We start from the raw sequence: 26,486 nt of genomic DNA on the forward strand, positions 1-26,486 counted from the left end.
TTGTATAAATTAAAATAAATTTGTTTGCTCATGATTTGTATAATTTGTGCATAAATTGCCAATTTTAAAAATTTTGATTTAATTCCAGGCAGCAGTATTGTGTATCAACTTTTTTTACCGGCTGAAGTTCTTCTTCAACAATCCACCACCGGTTTCCATAGACATTCTTAAGTCCAATCCATACAGTGTCAAATTTTGCCGGAAATTGTTGGACGGTTGTGCTTTCAAAATGTACGGACACTGGGTGAAGAAAGCAGACAATCAAAATCGTGCTGCTCTGTTTGAGCATGTGCCACGTGACGAATGGCAGTCGGAATTTCCCAGATGATGACTGATTCTATGTTAGGAAATTAACCGAATGATTTAAAATGTGTAGATGTTCAGCTCCAGAAATTGTGATATCACAAATGCTTTTAGGGAAACTGTTTGTGTGGAACTATTTGCACACCTACGTCCCAGTTCGCTTGATTAGGAACGTTTACGTTAGATAGCGACCAGTGTTTACAACTACGAGGATGAATTATTCCATTTTTGCCTAGCTTTCTTATAGTTGGACAGATATTTTTTGGGATATATTTAAAAAGAAGACTTGAATTGCCCGCGTTTTTTTACAAGACTTGACATGCTCGTTCTAAAGCATAACCTTAGAATGACGTAACTTTGTTAAAGCACCAATTTTAACTAGTCTACAAAAATTGTAAGGCGTTTGAACCAGGTGATTTGAATTAAGTGCTGTGTAATTGTGGGAATGGAGTGCTTGTCTTCCCATTCCATGTTGTTGTTGGCTTTGTATGTCTTTTTTTGTTGTTGTTGCTGCAGGCTTCTATGAAATAATTGCTAAATTTTCTGCCTTGGATGATACATATGTAAATTTCTTTCCCTGGATTGTACATGCATAAAATTTTTCTTTTATATCGTGTACAAAAACTCTGTAATTTCTTTTTCAATCGTTCTTTGCAAATGAGAAGAAATAGCTGTTCAGAATAAGGAAATGATTCGTAAATTCAAGAAAAATGATCAAAAATTTTGGTACAAAATTTGGTTAGTTGGGTGCTCGTAAAAATAGCCAGAGAATCAAGTAAATTTTGGCAGTTAAAAGTACTGGTATTTATATGGCTTGTGGTATAAAATTTTGCAGTTGTTTTGTAGTAGCCAAAATGATCAAGTGTTAAACAGATCAAGGGAGAATTTTCAAATGGTTCAGAGGACAATATTTTCATATATTTTCTTTAAGTATCACTGTCACAGCCTTTTAACATAGTTTTGAAAGTATGTGATCTCGTATTTTCATTCTTGCACACATTTGTTCTGTATCACTAGCAGAGAAAACATGGAAATAATACAAGTTCATTGAAGTTGGGTAAACTGGCAACTAGACTTGTAAACTGGCAACTGACCATAGGTAAAATGGCAATCAGTTGTAGGTAAACTAGCAACCAGTTTGAGGTAAATTAGCAATCAGTCTTAAACAAACTTAAAAAACATTCTGTGTTGATTGCTGGTTCCACTTTTCTCACTATAGAAATACTTATACTTTTTGAAACAATGGTACATAATTATACAATGTACATTTTGTATATCTAATATAAACAAATTATCATTATTTGAAAGTGACAGAGAATTAGTTTTTGCTTTCTTGTGAATTTTTAATCCCCCGTCGTGGGGGAGGGATTATAGGAATGGTCTGCATCTGTCCGTTCTTCCTTCCGTCCGTCTGTCCGTCCTTCCGTCCGTAACAAAATCTTGTCCGGTCCATATCTCCTAAACCCCTTGAAGGATTTTCATGAAACTTGGGTCAAATGATCACCTCATCAAGACGATGTGCAGAACCCATGAGTCAGCCTTGTCGGTTCAAGGTCAAAGGTTTGCGCCTGCCATTTTGTGTCCGCTCTATATCTCCTAAACCCCTTGAAGGAATTTTATAAAACTTGGGTCAAATGATCACCTCATCAAGGCAATGTGCAGAACTTATGAGTCAGCCATGTCTGCTCAAGGTCAAGGTCACAACTGAAGGTCAAAGGTTTGAGCCTTCCATTTTGTGTCTGCACTATATCTCCTAAACCCCTTGAAGGAATTTTATAAAACTTGGGTCAAATGATAACCTCATCAGAACGATGTGCAGAAATTATGAGTCAACCATGCCAGCTCAAGGTCACGGTCACAACTAAGGGTCGAAGGTTTGAGCCTTCCATTTCGTGTCCACTCTGTATCTCCTTAACCCCTTGAAGGATTTTCATCAAACTTGGGTCAAATGATCACCTCATCAAGAACTCATGAGTCAGCCATGTCAAGTCAAGGTCAAGCTCACAACTGAAGGTCAAAGGTTTCAGCTCTGTATCTCCTAAACCCCTTGAAGGATTTTCATGAAACTTTGGTCAAATGATCACCTCATCAAGACGTTGTGCAGAATTCATGAGTCAGCCATGTCAGTTTAAGGTCAAGGTCACAGCTAAAATCAAAGGTTTTACCCTTTCACTATCCATAGCAGTGGCGGGGGATTTAGCTGTCTTTCAGACTGCCTTGTTTTTTTTTGCCGTCAACTTCTATTGATGCTTTATTAACAAATGCTATGATTTAACAAGGATACTAAGTAGATGGTCAAAGTTAACCCTTAGCCTGCTAAATTTCTAAAATGGACTGTTCCATCATTCAGTTTGGGCAATACCATTTATTATTCGAAGGGGTGTTCACTGAAAATTTACTAACTGAATAGCGAACAGTGCAGACCATGATCAGACTGCACGGATGTGCAGGCTGATCTTGGTCTGCACTGGTCGCAAAGGCTGAAATATTCGCCGCCAGCAGGCTAAAGGTTTATAGACCCTTGGCACTAAAGTGTCTTCAGTTTGATTCATATTTCATGGTTTTGCTATCAGCAGTTTGGCATTTGACAAGAAAACTTTTGGGCAAAATCTGCTTACTTAAATCTTTACCCTGCAAAATTTCTAAAATGAACTGGTCTGTCATTCAATTTGGGCAGTACCAATTATATTATTTGAAGGGGTGTTCACTGAAAATTTACAGACTGAATAGCAAACAGGGCAGATCATGATTAGCCTGCACGGATGTGCAGAATGTGTAGGCTGATCTTGGTCTGCTCTGTTTGCAGAGGTAGAATCACTTGCTGCCAGGATGCTAAAGGTTAAAATGGTGAACTTGAATCCGGTCTTTACTAAACAAAAGAAGTAAATGAAATATTGTATGTGATATTCAAAGCTCATTTTTGCGTATAATTCATGTTTTTACTATAGCATGGTTGGAATTATCTAAGGTTATGGCTAGCCTAGGAGATTTTATGGGGTAGAGGATTTTGTCCAAAGTTGCACATTCAGCCAAGCTATAGTAAAAAAAAAATCACAGTTCTAGACTACCTGCACTGATTTTGTATTTTTTCTTTTGCACATTTGGAATATTTGGAAATGGTATGCCATTTATTTCCTGTGGGTAAAATTTTGATTCCTTAGAGTACAGTACATACCATGTGTTTAAAATTTAGTACATAATCGAGAATTACTTCGTTATAGGTCTTTGTTAAAAAAATAATTCTAAAAGGAACTACTTTTTTAAATAAAAAGACAAGTTACAGATGTTGTATTTACTAAGTTCAAGGCTAGACTGAAGAACATGATTGTTTTTAAAATATTTTTGTGCTACTTGTACATGGTATAATACTAGGGTAATTTTATCTGTTTTAACGAGTTCCTTTCTGGAAAATGATACAACAGTCGGGGTTAGTATTTCTTAAAACTTTTGCATGCAACATTTAAATGCACAAAATATCAAATTAACTGGCAATGTGTTCTACCATTTTAGATAGAAACTTTATTTATGTAAAAAACTTTTTTTTCACTGACGTTTTGTCACAAGAAATTTGATTGTGTATCAGAAATTGTAGATAATATATCGCCACACAATGTCTGCAAACTAGTCTACAGAGTATGTGCATTGTGTAAAAATTCATCAATGAGTAGTGCGTATACGCACCATCTGTGAATGAGTATTTACAGCAGATCAAACTGAAAGTTTGCATTACAGTCACTCACATTTTCCAAAATGAAGCCGCATTTTGTTAATATGCAAGCTAAAATTCAAACCCCGACAGTTGAACTGGTTTTCCAGGCTTGTGCATTGATACCGATAAGTTACCATTGAACAACTTTATTGTAAGCTTCTTCCTGTTGCAAGTTAAGTTACTCAAATAGGCTGATAATTCTCCTGCTGCTTTCAGTAAAGAAAATGATATAAACACAATCCAATACTTAATCAAATTTAAGTGATTTGCTATTAGGTCTTTCTAAGGTGTATTGCCTTTATTTTGCCAAGTTCATTTCACCCTGTTTGACAAAAAAAGATTAGAGGTTGAAATCTTCCAAGAAGTGTAAAAAAAAACGCAAAAAACACATTAAAACTTTTACAGAACACTTGTTAAATCCATTATTGAAGGTAAATTTTGTAAATTAGAAGAAACCTATTTGTTTAACGGATTTTGTGGAGATCTTCCACAAGTTCTGTAAGCGCACTGAAATCTTAGCCTCTTCATTTTCAGGGAAACACTGGACTTTTATCAGTCTACAAGAGTAACAAGAGGTTTTACAACTTGTTTTATATGGTGGAATGGCATCCATGATTAAACAAATTGTTTTACTGTGACGATTTTATTTTGTCTGGATATATTACTGTCTTTGCAATGTGTATATAAGATTTTTTATTTATTTTAACATTGAACTACTTGCTAAAGTAAAACTGTGACATACGCTCCCATGAACCAAACAAATAAAAAATACAAAGACACAAGATTGTCTTGGCTTTTATTGAAATGTTGCGGGGTTTTTTGTCGTTTCATTTGCATTTTTAGCTCGCCTGTCACATAGTGACAAGATGAGGTTTTGTGATTGCCCGACCATCCGAAGTTATGGCCCCAGATTGACCCCTGAAAAGGCCAAAATTTGTTAATTTTTACCTTTGTGAACATGATAGAAGTGGCATTTTACATTTGATTTTAACCACACTTACACACAACTTAAGTCACAATAAGGATTCCATCATAGTATCTACAGTTACTGCTCCTAAAAGAGGCAAAATTTTCTATTTTGGTCCTTTCAGCCATATAGAGGTTTCATTTATGCTTTGATTTGATACAAACTTGCACAGAATATTTATCTTTATGATCTCTAGGTCAAGTTAGAAGCTGGGTCATGTGGGGTTAAGAACTAGGTCACCACTCGAATCAAAGGAAAAGCTTGTTTTCATGAAACTTGGTCAGAATAATTATCTTGATTCTAAGGCCAAGTTTAAAAGGCGAGTGATATAGGGTCATGACTTCCCTTACAGAGCTTAAATATTTGAAGGGGACCAGGGGTCAAGGTGTCGTTCGTCAACCTTGAAGATGTTGGTTTGAGCCCCACTTGTCTCAGAAGCATGCCTTCCTTTACAACAGCAGTACTAGTTTTCCAGGAAACAGACTTGAGAATGTTTTAAGTAAACAAGCTAAAATAAACTGATAGAAACGGTGGAAGTTATTTAACCCTTGTAACAAAAAAGAGCTGCTGTGCAGGAAGTGGGTGGTTGTACCAAGGTACCTGTCTATGTCTCGGAAACATTATCTCGTCGGGACAACTGGACACTTGCTTCATCAAAAGCATCATCATAATTCATAGTCACCATATTACCTAAATTCTGTCGATGCGACTCTAGACTAAATCGAACCAAATAAATAAGAGCACTGCAATGCAGAGCAGTATACGCCTGAAGGTATGACCTTTGACCCCTGTGACCTTGACCTTGAAGCGAGCCATCGAAAACATGCGCTCTGCACGTCGTTGCGATGTGGTGAACATTTGTACCAAGTTTTTTTAAAATCCTTCAAGAGTTAGAGATGACCTCTGACCTCCAAGTGTGACTTTGACCTTGGAGTGAGCCATCCAGAACATACGCTCTGCATATGTCTCAATGTGGTGAACATTTGTGTCAAGTTTCTTCGAAATCCTTCAAGGGGTTCAGGTATGACCTTTGACCCTAAGTGTAACCTTGACCTTGAAGTGAGCCATCCGAAACATGCACTCTGACACGTCGTCTTGATGTGGTTAACATTTGTGTCAAGTTTCTTCGAAATCCTTCAAGGGGCTCAGATATGACCCTTGACCCCTAAGTGTGACCTTGACCTTGAAGCAAGCCATCCAAAACATGCGCTCTGCACGTCATCTTGATGTGGTGAACATTTGTGTCAAGTTTCTTTAAAATCATTCAAGCAGTGCAAGAGTTACAGAGCGGACACAAAACAAAGTCATATGACCTTTGACCCCCTAAGTGTGACCTTGGCTTTGAAGCGAGCCATCCAGAACATGTGCTCTACATGTTGTCTCGATGTGGTGAACATTTGTGTAAAGTTTCTTCGAAATCCTTCAAGTGGTTAAAGAGTAACAGAGGGGACACGAAATTGCTAACGGATGGACGGACAATGGGGGTATAACATAATACGTCCCTTCAGGCATATAATAAATCTGCAATGATCATGAAATGTGCACCAAAGTTTTACAGACACCAAATGACAATTTTTTACACATGAAAACAAGTGGACCAGAATGCTCTGAATGAACAAATGCTGTTGTACCTTCCTATGTAGTCAGAAGGTCCGTTTCACATTAGTACATACATAAAGGCTATCAAAATATTGCTCTTTTAAGTCATTTAGGCCATCTCCCTGGCATTCGTTGGGACATCAGATCCTGACCTATGCTTATGATGTATTTCTACTACTGCCCCATGTATGATGAACTCACTCAGTAAAACTTTACTGCCATTGCCTAGCACCTTCAGAAGTGCTGCAGAAGCTTAATGCCATTGTCCAGTGACACAGCAGTGTTGGAGATTGTATAATGTCCTATGCAAGTTCAAACAATGAAGACTAAGTGTCTGAATAAACAAGCAAAGAAGTTTTTACTTCAGTAGATTTTACTTTTCTATTTTACTTTCCGACTTCCAACAAGATACTTAGCAAGAGCTGTCACAGGAGACAGCGCTCGACTATTTCAATGTTGGAGAGTGAAACTGGACACATCTGAGGAAACTAGAGCTGTCACTGGAGTGTTTAATGACTCCAATTGTGGATGAAGATATTGCACAATAGCCCAAGTCTATGTCAAAAATATCAACTTAAAGTAATAAGAGAGGTAAAGATAAAATGTATCAAAACATTATATAAGTATATCCTAAGCAAAAAGGGGCATAATTCATTAAATATTGGTGCCAGAGTTATGCAGCTTGTGTCATTTAGTGTGGGTGATGATGTTGAACAACTATTTTAAGTTTGAATCATATCCATTCAGTAATAACAGAGACAGAGTGAAAGTGCATCAAAACTTTAACCTAAAATTCTAAGTAAAAAGGGGGAATAATTAATGAAAAATTGGTGCCAGAGTTATGCACCTTGCGTCATATGGTGTGGGTGATGATGTTGAACAACTATTTTAAGTTTGAATCAAATCCATTCAGTAATAACAGAGACAGAGTGAAAGTGCATCAAAAATTTAACCTAAAATTCTAAGTAAAAAGGGGAAATAATTCATGAAAAATTGAGGCCAGAGTTATGCACCTTGTGTCATATGATAAGGGTAATGATGTTGAACAATTGTTTAAGTTTGAATCAGATCCATTCAGTAATAACAGAGATTTCTAAGTAAAAAGGGGAATAATTCATGAAAAATTGTGCCAGAGTTAGGTATCTTGTGTCATATGATGTGGGTGATGATGCTGAACAACTATTTTAAGTTTGAATCAAATCCATTCAGTAATAACAGAGGTAGAGTGAAAGTGCACCAAAACTTTAACCTGAAATTCTAAGTAAAAAGGGGGAATAATTCATGAAAAAATGATGCCAGAGTTATGGCCCTTATGTCAGATGATGTGGATGATGACGAGGAATAAGTATTTCAAGTCTGAATCAAATCCATCAAGTAATTACAGAGATAAGCTGAAAAAAGAGAAAGTGCACCAAAACTTTAACCAAGGTGGGGACGCGGAAAGACGCCGACGCCGGGGCGAGTAGGATAGCTCTCCTTATACTTCGTACAGTCGAGCTAATAAAACAACATATTTAACAAGATCTTACTATAGAAAATATATACATGTACAAACAATGCTTATAAACAAGCTATCATAATTCACTGAACATACACATTTAGCAACAATGTTTAACAGTTGAGTGTGAAGTCCAAATGAAATAATTTGGGTTTTAAGGAGCACCGACACAGTCAAGTAATATGGAGTCAAACTGGACTAACAGTGTTTGTTCTATGTCTCCTTTACATCAAAATGAAAGTATGAGCTATGAAATCAACACTTACAATCACATTACCTGCTAGAATCACAGAGATACACCAAAACAATTATTCAGACCCTATCAGTCAGCCCTTGCATTCATGCAAGGGTAAGGCAGTAGTTCAAATTCTTTTTATATAAACATATACAAGTGTGAAGTTCTCAACCAATATTGTTTCATACTGTTATAAAACACAGAGATTTTGTTTTAACAAATGTATGAAAGATAAAAAAGCTATCCTTATTAAAACCAAATCAAATCTCATTTTTTTCCTGTCACTTTAGTTTTTACAGAGAATGACTGCCCATCCGCGTAGTTTAATAGGGAAAGCGCAGATCTAAAGACTGTGGAGTCATGTGTTTGATCCCAGGGTGAGGTGTATGTTCTCTGTGACGATTTGATAAAACAGTGTCTGAAATTATCCAGCCTCCACTCTGGTTCATGTGAAGTTAGCAGTTATTTACCGAAAACAGGTAAGTACTAAGTACTGGTACAGAACCCAGGAGCACTGGTTAGGCTAATTTCCCACCAGTATAACTGAAATACTATTGTAAAATTGCAATAAACCCAAAACAAAAGCATGCCTTACTCCATGTTATTTTGCCAGTTTTATCCAGCTTGGCCTGCAAGTAACTGGCAATTTTACCAGTGGAAAATTATAAAGCAAACTTTATGCAACAGTATTTTTTTCACAAATGAGAAAACCAACATAGCGCATTTGCGACCAGCATGGATCCAGACCAGCCTGCACATCTGCGCAGTCTTGTCAGGATCCATGCTGTTTGCTTTCAAAGCCTATTGCAATTAGAGAAATCGATAGCAAACAGCATGGATCCTGACCAGACTGTGCAGATGCACAATGTTGGTTTTCTCATGGTGCGGTTCAAATGATGTACATGAATTTTACATCATTAGCAATGTCTCTTACAGTACAAGTAGAAAATTTTGAAGAGGATTCTAAAACTGCTTTCATTTTAGTGACCCAAAATGCAACTTTGCTAGTAAATGCCTTTTCTTCATAATGCAATGGAATTTGTAATTTTGCACAAAAATGACTGAAATTCAAGTTTGCAGTAAAAACAGGTCAATATGACCTCAGATCACCCGAGTTTCACACTTTTAAACGATTTTTGTTTGTGATTTCGAAAGGAAAATGTCTGAAATTATTCTTAAATTAGGTCAGAGTTTTCTGACTAGAAGACTCTTAAATTTTACACTATATGCATACTAGGTAAAAACTCAAAAGATTTAAACCCTTGAACTCTGGGTAAGAACTTAATCACAGTCCACGTAACTGACTTAGAATGAGACAATAAAAGATCACAAATGCATTGGCACAAGATGCAGAATGTCAATAAATGTACATAATAAAAAATTTACAAAGCATCAAATATTGCACATTAACAAGGTTCCTATTTACGCCCATAACAGTAAAAATAAAACTGTCAAAACAATATCTCAAATCCCATCAAATAGCACAGTGAACACGAGAAAAAACTTGAGAAAAAAAAACTCTCTCAAGCGGATTTGATCCACATTTTAAGAACTTGCGACTGGTTGCTGTTGCAGACAAAGATCTTCTGCTCAAGGGTGAATGTAAATGCAGCAAGTTACAGCAAACTCAGTTACCAGAGAGCCGAAAGTTTCCACATGCACAGACAGTGATAAATTTTTTTTCTTGCACATAGTATCTTACAAATAACAGATAAATCAAATAAAATGAATGATTTTCTTTATAATACTATTTTCTTACAGTAGCATATTTAAATAAATTGTGTGTGAAACAGTCTGTAAACAGAAATGATGTCTTGAAATTTCAAAGGTGCAAAACAAAGAATGAATTTAACAAGTTTTTTATTTCAGTTTTCCTGATTTTTTATCGCAAACTAAATAAAGAAAATTCAGGTCAGTTTTATTATTTCAAGATAATTCCATATTCATTTGCCATGGTCCTAAGTAATCAGGTGACCAGAGTTTATATTTTAATAAATTTTATGACTGCTGAGAGATGTAAGTAATTTTTGCGAAAATATGTCTATATTTCATGCAGTGCTTGCACTGTAAGTTGTTCTACTGCATAAGTCAATTGCAACACAAACTTTTATGACCTTAATGAATATTTTTGACTACGTCAAGGGCCATAACTTTGGTATTGCACAGTGAAACCCAAAACAACAAGAGCTGTCCGTAAGACAGACAAGCTCGACTATTCGAAATATTGTCACAGAAGCAGGAAATTATTACCCAAAATGTTAAATATCAAAAGAGTTTAAGTTCGAAAGGGGACATAATTTGACCAAAATACATATCAAAGTTATGGGACTTGATGCTATCAACTAGTTTTATAACCCCGAAGAAACATGTTAGGTTTAAATTCAATATCTGCATTAGTTTTGGAGATAGTAACTTGCATGTAAACTTTAACCAGAATTTTCTAAGTCCAAAAGGGGGCATAATTTGTTCAAAATACATGTTAAGAGTTATGGAACTTGACCTAGTGAGGCTGGTAATTGACCTAGAAAAGGAATAAATAAGATTCAAAGCTATATGCCTTTTGGTAATAGCTGTATGTACTTGCACGCAAAACTTTAACCAGAATTTTCTAAGTCCAAAAGGGGGCATAATTTGCCCAAAATACATGTCAGAGTTATGGGACTTGATTCTATCAACTAGTTTTATAACCCCGAAGACACATGTGAAGTTTCAATTTAATATCTATATTAGTTTTGGAGATAGTAACTTGCATGTAAAACTTTAACCAGGATTTTATAAGTCCAAAAGGGGGCATAATTTGCCCAAAATACATGTCAGAGTTATGGGACTTGTCCCAGTGAGGTAGGTAATTGATCTAGAAAAAGAAAAAATAAGTTTCAAATCTATATGCCTTTTAGTAATAGCTGTATGTACTTGCACGCAAAACTTTAACCAGAATTTTCTAAGTCCAAAAGGGGGCATAATTTGGCCAAAATGAAGGTCAGAGTTATGGGACTTGGTGCTATCAACTAGTTTTATAACCCCGAAGACACATGTAAAGTTTCAATTCAATATCTGCATTAGTTTTGGAGATAGTAACTTGCATGTAAAACTTTAACCAGGATTTTCTAAGTCCAAAAGGGGGCATAATTTGCTCAAAATACATGTCAGAGTTATGGGACTTGACCCAGTGAGGTAGGTAATTGATCTAGAAAAAGAAAAAATAAGTTTCAAATCTATATGCCTTTTAGTAATAGCTGTATGTACTTGCACGCAAAACTTTAACCAGAATTTTCTAAGTCCAAAAGGGGGCATAATTTGGCCAAAATGAAGGTCAGAGTTATGGGACTTGGTGCTATCAAATAGTTTTATAACCCCAAAGACACATGTGAAGTTTCAATTCAATATCTGCATTAGTTTTGGAGATAGTAACTTGCATGTAAAACTTTAACCAAAATTTTCTAAGTCCAAAAGGGGGCATAATTTGCTCAAAATACATGTTAGAGTTATGGAACTTGACCCAGTGAGGTTGGTAATTGTCCTAGAAAAAGAATAAATAAGTTTCAAAGCTATATGCCTTTAAATGATAGCTGTATGTACTTGCATGCAAAAACTTAACCAAGGTGTGACGCCGACGCCGACGCCGACGCCAGGGTGAGTAGAATAGCTAGACTATTCTTCGAATAGTCGAGCTAAAAACTCTGGTGAACAACTTTACATACCAAGTTATATTCCTACATGGTTTCATGACTAGGTCAAATATTTTTTAAGATATATGCAACACAAACTTTTAAGCATTTCCATGTGTAATTGTCTCTTTCAAGGACCATAACTCTGATCTGGCTGAGTGAAATCCAAAACAGAACACCAGGTACACAACTTCACATGCTATATCTCTAACATTTTACAACTCTAAGTCTATTATGTTTTGAGATGCAGGCGACACAAACTTTTATGCATATTTTTGACTAAGTCAAGGGCCATAACTCTGGTCCTCAAATAAAACCCCAGGTGCACAACTTCACATGCTAAATAATAATCCTAGTGTTTTGGTCAAACACTTTTTGAGATACAAACTTTTAGAAATTTTTCATACATTTTTTTTTACTGTCAAGGGCCATAACTCTGGTATGTCCGAGTGAAATCCCATGCATTACTTAACATGCTGAATGATAATGCAAGGTGGCTTTATGACTCTGTGTTAAATATTTTTTTGAGATATGCACAACACAAATTTGGACCAACTTACAGACAGGGCAACTCTTTAAGTGCCCCTCCACCAAAAAAAAAATCTTGGCAGCACAAAAATGGCATAAAGTTACTTGTTTCATGAAAAAATGTATCTATGTGACTACACATATAGGCTATATAGCATTATATAGCAGTCATAGTTCTGACTGGAAATTTGGGGGTGGGGAGGGAGGTGAAGTTTTTTGTAATTTTTGTTGCAGTCAGCTTCTATGGCTAGGCCTTTTTATAAACTTTAAATCATGTAGTTTAGAACACATGTTTATAAACAGAACACATAATGGAGATATTCATATTTCATGTATAGCTTGAATCAGTAAGGCTGCTACTGGACAAGTCCTGGCATATCCTGTTTTCTGACATGTCGTCTGCTATAGCCTCCAGAATATCCAGCAACAATTCACGACTCAGTCTGCCGATCTGTGGTAACTTAGCAACCTGAAATATTTAATATCATATCGCTCAATAATGACCCATCCCACACTAGGCAAACAAAATGAGCTGCAACAGACCTAATTTCTAAACACACTGACAAAACATTTTCCAAAGTTTCCTATTTTTACACAAATCAGATGACATGCACGTATGACTGTTTTCTCCAGACGCGCCTATATACACAAAGGAGCAGAAACATTTAAAATAAAATCAAACTAGTCTATGAAGACCACCCATAGGAAAAGAAGAAGCAGTTGATGACAGATGGTCTCTAAAAACAGGTAAGTTTACACTATGATTGAACAAGAAGAGAAATTGGCCTTATAAACAGGTTTTATAGTAGTGGTCTATATTTGGAGGTGGCCTATAGCACAGGTCTGCCTGTATGTCAAATGTATACAAGATTGTACCTTTGGAAAATGATGGACTATGATGCTGAGAGCATGTTTCTTCATATCTACTGCCTGTATACGATCTGCTGCCTCGAGAATCTGTACCACGTTCTGACACGTTACGTTCATCTCCAGATTGTGCTTGCAGTATGCCTTGAAAATAGTGTGAAAGGTTTTTATAGTGAGAGAACAGCTCTACACTTTCATTAAGCTCAAATAAATTAGTGCACAGCTGTAGCTTACAAGATACAAGTAACAAGTGGGTCATGATGACCCTGGTCCGCTCATCTGAGTAATGTGAACTACGTGTTTCAAATGTCAAACTGATGTCAGTTTTAGGATCGGTGTGCAAAACTGTACTTGTCATCCAAATCTCAAGACTCTACCTTAAACAAGAGGGTCATTGACCCTAAAGCGCTCACCTGTGTACAAGGCTTCAAGTGTGTTTGTATATGTACAGAGTTAGGTTTCTTCTATGTCAGCCTAAATTATATACATGTCACACACACTTTTGAACCTAGGGCAATAATTTGAACAGTTATGGTAGACATTACAAATCTGATATCACATGCCAAATATCAAGGCTCTAGCTATTATTGATTCAGAGAAGAAAAGTGACCAGGCACCCTGGCAGCCATGTTTTTTTGACGAATCGAAATAATTTGAACAATCTTGGTAGAGGGTCTCACAAGAATCATTTGTGTAAAATTATTTTTAAATTGGGCTTGCAGTTTCAAACAAGAAGATTTTTAAAGTTTCCACTATATACATATAGGGAAAAGTAACCACACCCTCTGGCAGCCATGTTCTTTGACAAATCAAAATAATTTGAACAATCTTGGTAGAGGGTCACACAAGGACCATTTGTGTAAAATTATTTTAAAATCAGGCTGGCAGTTTCACACAAGAAGATTTTTAAAGTTTCCACTATATACATATAGGGAAAAGTGACCATGCGCCCTCTGGCAGCCATTTTTTTTGATGAATCAAAATGATTTGAATAATTTTGGTAGGGGGTCACACAAGGACCATTTGTGTAAAATTATTTTAAAATTGGGCTAGCAGTTTCACACAAGAAGATTTTTAAAGTTTCCACTATATACATATAGGGAAAAGTGACCACGTCCTCTGGCGGCCATGTTTTTTGACAAATCAGTATAATTTGAACAATCCTGGTAGAGGGTGACATAAGGATCATTTGTGTGAAATTACACCCATACGGACATTGAGCGGTCACAAAAGCTCACCATGAGCCTTTGGCTCAGGTGAGCTAAAAGCAAAACAAGTCAACCTCTCTTAACTGTCATTTTTACTTGGTACCAGTCAATTTTTCAGTTATATAAATGATAATGTGTACTCCACAAAAAAATGACAGTTAAGAGAGGTTCTACTGTAATTATTTGATACTTTGTGGCAGAGCATCTGGTTCCTAACCCTGAAGTCATGGGATCATAATCAATGATTTAATCTCAATGACACAATTTTTTTTGCAGTTTTATTGTTAAGTCTAAAGTCTTTCAAAATGAGTAAAGTGGCTGAGACAGTTTTGAAATGAGGGACACAGTCAATGTTCTAAATATGTTTTATTTTTACATGATAGCAGCTTTCACTTTTATTTCATGTTTTAAGATAAAATGATTTCCTACAGTTCAGCTAAAAACACAAGGGTAGGATAAGTTATCATGCAAATATAATTACTCCCACCTCACAGCCCAGGCCATGGCACTAAGTAAAACTGCTTTTGCCCTGCTCATTCTCCATGACTAACAAGCTGGGAACCAGTCAACCCTGCCTCACAGCAGTGTTAGTAGAGTTCAACTCTTCAATGAGGAAGACATGATTAGTACTTACTCGAGCTACCCTATTGTGTGAGCTGAACTCATTGTGTGTGAACAAGATACTGCACAAGTACTTTTATTTTCTGATTTCAAATGTTAATGCCTGAACAGAATTCAGTTGTGTCCAAATTCATAATATAACAAGAATTGCTGAAGTGTGTGTGTGTTTGGGTTTAACATCTTTTTCAATAATGTTTCAGTTATATGAATGACGATGTGTACTTGTAGCAGCGACTGCAATGCCCAACTTTATAGTGCTGCTTCACTGGAATATCACACCATTGATACGTGACATGATACCCCACCCAGTCACATTATACTGACACCGGGTTTCCCAGTCCCAGTACTATCATCTTTATGCTGAGCACCAAGCGAGGAAGCTACTAGTACCATTTTTTTGTTTTTGGTATTACGCAGCCAGGTAGTGAACGCATGACCTCTGGCACTTGTAGCGGGCGCTCTACCACTAGGCTACTGAGCCAGTTCAAAGAATTGTGAAAGCATTTTAGTTCACTAAAGATATACATATATGAAGCCCACAAATAAATTTTCTTTTCCATTATGACAATTATCTATGCAAGTATTTGAATGACTTTTTCTCTCAAACTTTACAGTGAATGAGAAGTATTAAAAGCTAATTCTCCACAAAACAATGAATACCTGTAATCTATTGTTTGTGAAGCCATAGAAGTATGGTGCAGGAAACAGATATAGAGAATCTTCCGGTGGCATGGAAACCTCACCATAGTAGATATATCTCATCAAACTGTCAAAGGCTTGTCTAGAAGGCACCATTTCTCCTATAGCAATCTGTAAATAGGGAAGAAAAGATATTAACACAAGTTTATAACACCTGTAAAGGAACTATCTCCCTACAATGCAAATCTTTAATTTCCAAATAGATGTTTTATCAAAGTAAACAGGTGAAACCATTCAATAACAAAGTTCCCTACTGGAAGGCAATAATTTTCTCTACTGGAGTATAACATAATGATCTGGCATCTGTCATAATATATAAACAATACTGTACTATATATATACTTATTCAATCCACACCAATGAGAGAGAGTGACAAAGTCAATGGCCTTAACAACTAAGGCCACTACTTGAAAAAAAACTTACTCATACTACACAATCATGTAAAAATTTTATCACTTACAAAGTTCATAATATTCTTTGGTAGGTTTATGTAACACGTACACAATTTTAACTTTTTCCAGCTTTTATGGGGGAGGAAAATGCCAGCTGCCCATCTCGGCATAATTTTAGACATGGACATGGCAGAACATCCAGATGGCTTGCTTCCACGTATGAAGACTTTTACACCCTAAGCCAGGTTTTGAACCCAATAGTGATGGTGGGCAAGTGAATCTGACTTAGTGATTGTAACCATTTAGTAACAGAGGCCCCTTAAATCCTGAATTACATATTTAGCCTACGGGTATTTATAATTTAGATAATACTTTACCTTTACAGTATTATTTTCAGGCATGAATGACCTGAACATGGACTCAAAATATGTACACCGTGCCGCCAATACCGCCTTATGTGCCAAAACAGGAACATTGTCCAGAAGCAGTGTAATGTCGCAGAATTCTTGACCACTTGTTTTGAGAAAATTCTCCATGTCTTTTTCTAATGAATTAGCTGAAAAAAACAACAAAAAAAACATGAAAAAGTAGAGTACAATTCGTCACCTCAATGCGAAACTAGTATCTGTATATATAGAAATAGAAGCAGATAGACTAGTTTTGCGTTGAGGCCACGAATTGTGATTTTGAAATACAATAGTGGGGAAAAGCAGTATTTTGAAATAAGACAAAGTATGAGACAGCAATAGACTTGAGAAATAATGAGATTTTTATCTAAATAATATCTTCAATGCCAATGTTGCTATTTTTATCCACTTGTACTTTTCTGTATTAACAAAAACATATGTCAGAAAATTTGTCCTCCACTTTGAATTGGTACATAATCAACAAAAACTAAATAAACTCGGAGCAAAAATAAGACTTAAATCAGTTAAATACCAGAGCATATCTAACCAAGTTCCTCCACAAATCGGTGACACTTAACTTCATCCCTTATACCATTTATGTAAAACTCCTAAATTTCTGTTACTGACAACTGGACAGATATGTGTCAGTAACATTTAGGATTGGTTGGACTAAATGTTTTACTACTGGCAAATGTTTGATACTGAAGATTGTTTTTGTAGCAGGGATGAAAACCTGCCCACAAAGACAACGACTGGGAAAGTGAAGTAGTGGTTTTTTATTTTGTAGTCTACAAGAAATCTTAACCCTTACCCTGCTATATTTCTATAATGGACTGGTCCATCTTTCAATTTAGACAGTACCACTTATTACTCAGAGGGGTTTTTACTGAAAATTTATTGACTGAATAGCGAACAGTGCAGACCATGATCAGACTGCACGGATGTGCAGGCTGATCTTGGTCTGCACTGGTCGCAAAGGCAAAATCATCTGCCGCCAGCAGGCTAAGGGGTAAAATCTCATCAAAATACAAACTAAATGTACAGTTAAACTAAAATAAGCAACATTATGATAAAGCAAAACAAGAGCACTGCCTACAGGTGCCAACGGTTGTATGCAAGTGCTGGAAAATATGTAAGAAAAGAGTTATAGTTCAGACTTTCTAAGTACAAAAAGGGCCATAATTCTGATAAAATGCAGGCCCTATACCCTACTTATTCATCTAATGATAATAAACAAGTTTCAAAGCTGTAGCTCTTATAAGTCTTTTTAGAAAAGATGGACTCAAAATTTTAACCATTGCCGATGCCGACGCTTCTGTTACAACAATACCTCGTAGATTTTTTTCTCAAAAATCAGATGAGCCAAAAAAAAACAACATTTGTCTCCAACATGGTTACACAGACAATGTCAGGTTCTATATTTAGCTTTATATTTACTGGTCAAATCTCTGCCTTTGACATAGTTTTACTGTCTATTTTTCTAGAAAATGTCCACATAGATAAACTCTTTTACAGGCTGCTCTAGGAGTACCCATTTCACACTTTGGTGCTGAAACAAAATCTTTTACTTTACCACTTATACTGCTTTTTATCAGAATTTTTACTAAGACTTTTCTTCAAATTCACCAGACTTACTTAGTTTAAAAACAGTAGCTAACTGACTCAATAATGAGCTTCAGTTTACATGACAATTTCACTAAAATAACTAAGTATAAACTGAAGTAAAAAGAATCTGTATCAAGTTTCGATTGCCAGATTTTTTTCCAAAACAATTTGTTCAGCTTATTGGAAAACACCTAGTTTCATCATTAAATATTCATACATTTTGTTAATCACAATCTGAGATAGGCTGCACTGTCACACTGTGCTGTCACCGTCTAATTTATCTGGTTAAATTTATCAAGGCTCTCTACTATAAAATTTAAATATGCATGTACACAATCACATCTATGCCAACCTCTCATTAAGGTAGTTCTGCACATAAGATCAAAATATTTTCTATTATATAGAATCTGATTAAACCATGATTTTTCAAAACTTCCAGATGATACTTATAAAATCAGGCAAATAAACAAGAAGCTGTGTTCAATAAACGCTTGATGCCCCCAGTGGCATCCTTGTCAATACAAAGCAACCTAAGTCCAAAACGAGGTCAAGTTCAAGGTCAAACTGAGGTCAGGTGATGTCTGAAGATGAGGAATGGTCACAGGTAACATCTGCATTAGTATCAAGTCATTCTAGTAAGGGGTATTGATGTTAGACGAAACGGTCCCATTTGGTTAACCTTGTACGGATGGACTAACGAAGGGCTGGCCGGACAGGACAATCACTATATGCCTCCCACATCAGTAGATGCCGGGGGCATAAAAAGGCCGGGACAAGTGCTTGATTTTTTGCTATACTGACCTTAACAAATTTGGACCTTCATACGGGTGTAGTCTATGGAAAAATCACAATTTAAATGGTATTTTCGCAAAAAGTAATTTTTCTACAAAGCAGATCTTACTGACACTTTTCCCAGTTGTATACACACTGTCTATTATATGGTTAAACAAAATATATAATATCTGTGAACATATTTTTGAGATATTTGAAATATCTAAATTAAATGTGTCATTTTCGTTATCATTTTTTACCTTGAGAAAGAGGGGAATGTGGCTGTTTTTATAAGTAGACATTTATACGCAGGCTGATTTCAATTTCTGTATGCTGGTTCCAAGCTTAAATATATGTTACCTGGATAAATGACGTTACACTATGACTTCCTGTTCATGAAACATGCAGAAGTACCTTAAAACTGGTTCTCTAACTGGACAAACATTGGTACATACTTAGAGCCTGGTCAAAATGAGGCTCAGCCAGTGATCTGTGATGGGGCTGAGTTTTCCGGCGTATAATTTCCACCATTAATGTCTGTTCCAAGGTCTCAAACTCTTCACTCATTATGATCGTGTTATAGTTATGGTCTTTCACTATAAACTTTAAACAATACTCCTGAAAATTCAAGATAAACCTATTGAACTGCGAGACCAAAATTTCGCTACCTAATACTAATCACTTAAAACTGTAATTATTTAAAGGGCACTAACTCTGGTCACACAAATCTGACATTCAAAACATTTGCAGAGATGTAAGTATGAGCTAAAAATTTAGTTTTCAATTAATTAAAGGGCAATAATTCTGATCAAGCTAATTTTCATTATAAAAAAGATGCATGGTATTAGCCCTGAGGAAATACAAACACTGACTAAATATCAACTAAATGGTACCAACCATTACTAAGACATGGCTGCAGAAGGATGGAGGGATGAAAGGCCAGAAAAGGCTAAAATAGTATCTCTCTGCTTTATATGGGAAATAAAATATAATAAGAGGGCCATGATGACCCTGAATCACTCACCTGAGTAATATGAGCTAAATGTTTAAAATGGCAAATTGATGCTAAAATATTAGAAAGTAGGTCAGTAGGTCACAAGTCAGTTTTAAGATCGGTGTGCAAAACTGTACACGACATTAAAATTTCAAGGCTGTATCTTAAAAAACAAGTTAGTAGGTCAGTAGGTCAAGGTCACAGTCAAGTGACCCCTATTCGCTTGGGGTCATCAGGTAATTATAATTAAACAGTCTATGAAATATGATCTGATAATTTTTTAAGTATATATTCCTATATAACTCATATACCAAGTGACCCCTAGGGTGTGGCCTCTTTTCACCCCAGGGACATAATTTAAACAATCTAGTTAGAGATCCACTAGGCAATGCTACATACCAAACATCAAAGGCCTAGGCCTTGAACTTTCAGACAAGAAGATTTTTTCCCCCCCTATATGTCTATGTTAAATTTGGGACCCCCAGGACAGGGCCTCCTTTCACCCCAGATGCATAATTTGAACAATTTCGGTAGAGGACCACAAGGCAATGCAACATACCAAATATCAAAAGGCTAGGCCTTGCACTTTCAGGCAAGAAGGTTTTTGAAGTTTTTTCCTATGTAAGTCTATGTAAAACTTTATAACCCCCGGGGCAGGGCCTCATTTCACCCTAGGGTTATAATTTGAACAATTTTGGTAGAGGACCACAAGGCAACCCTACATACCAAATATCAAAGGCCTAGGTCTTGTGGTTTTAGATAAGAAGATTTTTAAAGTTTTTCCTATATAAGTTTATGTAAAACTTGGGACCCCCGGGGTGGGGCCTCTTTTCACCCCAGAGGCACAATTTGAACAAAAGTCGTAGAGGACCATTAGATGATGTCATATGCCAAATATCAAGGCAGTTTTGGACAAGAAGATTTTGGAAAGCTTTTCCTTTCGACTGCCATGGAAACCAGAGTTCTGCATGGAATTCAATTATTTGAATAATTTTGAAAGGGGGCCACCCAAGGATCATTCATGTGAAGTTTGGTGTAATTCTGCCCAGTAGCTTTTAAGAAGATTTATTTAGAAAATGTTGACGGACGGACGACTGACGACGGACATTGAGCGGTCACAAAAGCTCACCATGAGCCTTTGGCTTAGGTGAGCTAAAAAGTAAACATTTTCAGAATACATGCCTTCAAGAAGTCGAGTTTCAGTCTTGCAGCATTTTGTAAGGCCACTAGAACATTATTGTGCCCTATACTGGCTTCCAAATACTGTACACACAGCTGTTCCAACCTTCGCATGTGAAACTACAAAATAACATAACATATGATCCCTAATGCAATAAGTACAATATTGTGCCCTATACTAGCTGAAATTAGAAGATCAGGTTTAATATGTTTCAATACTTAAAAATCATTAATATTCATGTGGGACAAATTTTCATGGATTTATTTGTTGTGTCAGTTCTCAAAATTAAATCGCAAGTAACAAATATCAGAATTATTTCATAACATGAGCTGTGCCATGAGAAAACCAACATAATGGGTTTGCGACCAGCATGGATCCAGACCAGCCTGCGCATCTGCGCAGTCTGGTCAGGATCCATGCTGTTCGCTTTTAAAGCCTACTGCAATTAGAGAAACTGTTAGCGAACAGCATGGATCCTGACCAGACTGCGCGGATGCGCAGGCTGGTCTGGATCCATGCTGGACGCAAACCCACTATGTTGATTTTCTCATGGCACGGCTCATATATTTGGCTGAAACAACGAAAACTTATCTGCCAATGAAATGACATCTCTCCGCAACATTTAGAATTGTTTTTCGATACTCATATCTCTCACTGGCATCAGATTTATTGGTATAATATTTGAGCCATGCCATGGGAAAACCATCATAGTGGGTATGCGACCAGCATGGATCCAGACCAGCCTGCGCATCCGCGCAGTCTGGTCAGGCTCCATGCTGTTCGCTAACAGTTTCTCCAATTCCAATAGGCTTTAAAAGCGAACAGCATGGAGCCTGACCAGACTGCGCGGATGCGCAGGCTGGTCTGGATCCATGCTGGTCGCATACCCACTATGTTGGTTTTCTCATGGCACGGCTCATTTATCAATATTGTTTCAACAAGTGCTCGTAGAACACGAAATGCCCCCCTTGATGCATTCAGTAACTGCACAAGGAACAGAAATTACTTGGTCACTGTGCCCTGGACGTTTGACGTACCGACCTCAGATCAATAATTATGGGTCATTTACAAGTCATAAGTGACCTCCATATCAAATGTGACCAAAGCATTCTCTAGTTATTTGGCAAAAAAGTTCTACTGTTCTGGGTCAATGTGACTATGACCTTTGACCTACTGACCTCAAAATCAGTAGGGGTCATCATGAACAACCTCCTTATTTAAGTTTCGTGAATTCCTAGGCCCAAGTGTTCTCAAGTTATCGTCCTGAAACGGTTTAACTGTTTTGGGTCACTGTGACCTTGAATTTTGACCTACTGATCTCAAGATCTTAAGGGGTCATCTGCTGGTCAAGATCAGTCTCCCTTTTAAGTTTCATGATCCTAGTCTCAAGTGTTCTCAAGTTATCGTCCGGAAACCCTTTAACTGTTCCGGGTCACAGTGACTTTGCCCTTTGACCTACTGATCTCCAAATCAATAGGGGTCATCTGCCGGTCATGACCAACCTCCCTATAAAGTTTCGTGATCCTAGGCCCAAGCATTCTCAAGTTATCGTCCGGAAACCGTTTAACAGTTCCAGGTCACTGTGACCTTGACCTTTGACCTACTGATCTCAAAATCAACACGGGTCATCTGTTGGTCATGATCCCTATCACTTTTCATGATCCTAGGCCCAAAGCGTACTTCAGTTATCATCTGAAAACCGATTGATCTATGGACCGGTCGACATCAGTAAAACAATATATCCCTCCTTCTTCGATGACAGCATTAAATATGAATTATTCATTTCATTTAAAACTATCATTAGTTATAATTGCAGTTGTAACATAAAATTATTTGCAACATGCGTAATTTTCAGATATCACACATAATGGCATTCACTTTTATGTGAGGCCTTTCAACATTTTATGCGAGTCACTTCATGAGGCTGAAAATCTCTGAATGTCACTCTACTTGTACATGGAGCCCTTTATCCTTATAAGAGGCCCCAAAATTTTATGCCAGGTACTACATCTTAACCTTAAGCCTGCTGGTGGCAAGTGAGTCTGGTTTGCAGAATGTGCAGACTAGTCTTGGTCTGCACTGGTCGCTATTCAGCCAGTAAATTTTCAGTGAACATCCCTTTGAATAATAAATGGTATCACCCAAATTGAATGATGGAGTAGTCCATTTTAGAAATTTAGCAGGGTAAAGGTTAATACCAGATCCTAAATCTTAACGGGAGGTCCTTTTACTTTATGTGAGGCCTTACATCTTTAGGCGAGGCCCTACACTTTCATGTGAAACTCTTTGTGTGAGGCCCTTCATTTTTTTAAGTGACGCCTTACAGAGTGACTATAATGTGAAGCCCTACAACTTTATGAGGCATACATCTTTATATGAAATACGAGTTCCTACATCTCTAAGTGAAGCCCTGCAATTCTATGTGAGGCACTGCATCTTTATATGAGGCACCAAACCTTAATGTGAGGGCATTAACCATTACTTAAGGCCCTACAATGTTATGCGCAGCCCTACACCAGTGACTGCATCTTTTATGCCAGGCCCTACACCTTTATTTGACTTAATTTCATGTGAGGCCCTGTCATGTGACTAAATCTTTATGTGAAACTCACCTTAATGATGGGCTGATTAATCACAATGATTGTCAATGAAAATATTCATTGCTGAAAAATGTCTTTGACCAAATAACACTTCAAAATAAATACAATCTTGTCTCAAATAACATTCCTGTTGATAAAATCTTATTTAATACTGTGTTCGTAAAATAATCATCATTGAGATTTTTTTTTGTTGGGTTTAACGTCACACCGACACAAGTACAGGTCATATGGCGCTTTCCAGCTTTGATGGTGGAGGAAGACCCCAGGTGCCCCTCTGTGCATTATTTCATCATGAGCGGGCATCTGGGTAGAACAACCTACCTTCCATAAACCGGCTGGATGACTTCCTCACATGAAGAATTCAACGCCCTGAGTGAGGCTCAAACCCACATCGGTGAGGGGCAGTGATTCTAAGTCAGTGACCTTAACCACTCGGCCCCATCATCATTGTGACAGATTTGGAAAATAACTGACCAGTCACAAACATCAAGACCAGTTTTCAACTATAACCTCCGAACTACTAATAATTTCACTTTTTAAAGCCGTGTCAATTTACACCATCATACCTTTAGTGCCAGTCTGTACACATCCATCATTAACAAGGTCACTTCGTTACTGGACAGCTGTCTGTCGTCCCTATCACCCTGCTGTGGATAAATTCTGTCTCTATATATGTAAGCAAGCACCAGCTGAAATGCCTGCGGCTCAGCGTCTTCCAAGGTCACCTCTATACAACTGACCTTTAAACTCTGATGACCTTCACCTTCATCCACAAGGTCATTGTGTTCCTAACAAAGTACAAAAGGTAAAATATATAAATCTTCCTCAATTTATTGATTTGTATTTACGTCATTCAGACAGACAGAATCTTCGTGCTTCATAAAATTAAGACAGAATATAATACTTTAATTATATCTTTATGCATGTCATGATGATACAAGATATAATCTGTCTACTCAAAACGTGGCTAATTTTTTAAATTGTATTTACGTAAGCAGCATATTTTGTCTTATATATCTGCCACGAAACAAAAACAGCTTTTTAACAGTATTTCAGTTACTTAACACCGGCTGTTAATTTAACCAACGCTCCTGGATTCTATCCAAACACCATTTTGTTGTTTTCTACAAGTAGCTGACACTTTCTCCACATTAATCAGTCGTGGAGAAACAATAACTTTAACCTTTAGCCTGCTACATTTCTAAAATTGAATGGTCCATCATTCAATTCGGGCAGTAACGTTTGTTATTCAAAGGGGTGTTCACTGAAAATTTACTGACTGAATAGTGAACAGTGCAGACCATGATCAGCCTTCACAAAGGCAGAATCACTTGCCACCAGCAGGCTAAAGGTTAAGCATATTATCACATACTCATTTGAAAACTGTGTTAAGTATTTTTCCATATTGACGTTCAAATTTCATATCTGGTGTGTGACGTCAGTTTCATGTATGCCGTCCTGTTTGGAAGTTCTTTAACAACGATATTTTCAATTTTACACAGGCTTAATAACAAATTTGAACCATTTATATAACACATTTAAGTGCAGACACGTATGTAATTAAAAGGTCATTAGATTTGTATCGAGAAATATGCACTCGTTCTTTCGCGGAATAATATCGCGCTCCTAAAGTCACGCAATATTTCCGTGGCAGAACTCGTGCATATTTCTCGATACAAATCTAATAACCTATAATTATCTTCAACAAAGGTAGTTACATGTAGGATTCTTTTTTTTTTTTTACATTTCAAAAGTCACATACGCTAAGGTTTTTAAAACTGCCATTGTAAGTATTGAAACATACAAAATGATGATTTTCTGGTAGCATCTACTTCTGAAGTTAACTAGATGCGTGTCCATAGAACACAGATGCTCCCACTTACAGTCAAGTGTATGGTCATATGTTACGGAGGAATACTAAGTAAAACTATCAATTTATCTTCATAGAAACAATATCTAAAACACGAGATACAAGAAACTGTGTAAAAAAATATTTTTTTAGATATATGCGCAACATAGATGTCTGCTGGATAGACAGAGGGATGGGCTAAGGCAAATCTTAGTGTTCACCATTCCCCTTCATAAAATTGGGGAGGGAGTTTTGGTGCAAACAAATCTAAGGAAATAAAACTAGAGTTAAGACAAAATAGAAGTATCACTTAAAACTTGGTATTTTGAATATTTACTTTTGTCCCCGAAAGCAGACGCAATGCTCTATAATTCAGTTGTGAAAATGTTCAGTTACTGTCCCAACATTTTTCACAATATCTAAGATACTTTGAATATGCCCCAGGACCATTACATACTGCAAAAGGGGAGTGGGGGGTTAGGGAGGAGGGAGCTTTTATTATGGCCTGATGAATGAATTTTGAAATTATGTACTATCATCGTGGTGAACACTACCGTAGTGCTTTGGTATTCACTTATGACCTGAATTTTTTTTGGTGAAAATATGGTGGCAGTGCATTTATTTGAGGGAAAGGGTTTATGGGGGAGTATACAGTAATCAAACCATTAAAGCTTAACCCTTATCCTGCTAAATTTCTAAAATGGACTGGTCCGTCATTCAAATTGGGCAATACCACTTATTATTGGAATGGGTGGTGATTGAAAAATTACAGACTGAATAGCGAAC

The 26,486-nt window shown here is 36.8% G+C and overlaps 2 protein-coding genes across 4 annotated transcripts in view; one reads left to right on the forward strand and one right to left on the reverse strand.

Annotated features, from left to right (window-relative positions):
* Positions 1–4,794, forward strand: part of LOC123534848 (phosphorylase b kinase gamma catalytic chain, skeletal muscle/heart isoform-like) — a 114,024-nt gene extending 109,230 nt beyond the window's left edge. For all 3 annotated transcript variants that reach the window (XM_045317294.2, XM_045317291.2, XM_045317292.2), the window contains one exon: positions 89–4,794. In XM_045317294.2, the coding sequence (XP_045173229.1) occupies positions 89–328 (240 nt within the window). In that variant the 3' untranslated portion in view covers positions 329–4,794. The remainder of the gene's footprint in view (positions 1–88) is intronic.
* Positions 4,795–6,933: 2,139 nt separating this feature from the next.
* The window catches only part of LOC128547212 (leucine-zipper-like transcriptional regulator 1), a 69,063-nt gene continuing 49,510 nt past the window's right edge, over positions 6,934–26,486 (reverse strand). The window contains exons 13-19 of the mRNA XM_053519150.1: positions 24,418–24,639; positions 21,254–21,370; positions 19,533–19,695; positions 16,672–16,850; positions 15,864–16,013; positions 13,384–13,518; positions 6,934–12,976 (exon numbers count right to left, since the gene is read on the reverse strand). Of these exons, the coding sequence (XP_053375125.1) occupies positions 12,836–12,976; positions 13,384–13,518; positions 15,864–16,013; positions 16,672–16,850; positions 19,533–19,695; positions 21,254–21,370; positions 24,418–24,639 (1,107 nt within the window). The 3' untranslated portion in view covers positions 6,934–12,835. The remainder of the gene's footprint in view (positions 12,977–13,383; positions 13,519–15,863; positions 16,014–16,671; positions 16,851–19,532; positions 19,696–21,253; positions 21,371–24,417; positions 24,640–26,486) is intronic.

Source organism: Mercenaria mercenaria, chromosome 12 (assembly GCF_021730395.1).
Source record: "Mercenaria mercenaria strain notata chromosome 12, MADL_Memer_1, whole genome shotgun sequence".
Classification (NCBI taxonomy): domain Eukaryota; kingdom Metazoa; phylum Mollusca; class Bivalvia; order Venerida; family Veneridae; genus Mercenaria; species Mercenaria mercenaria.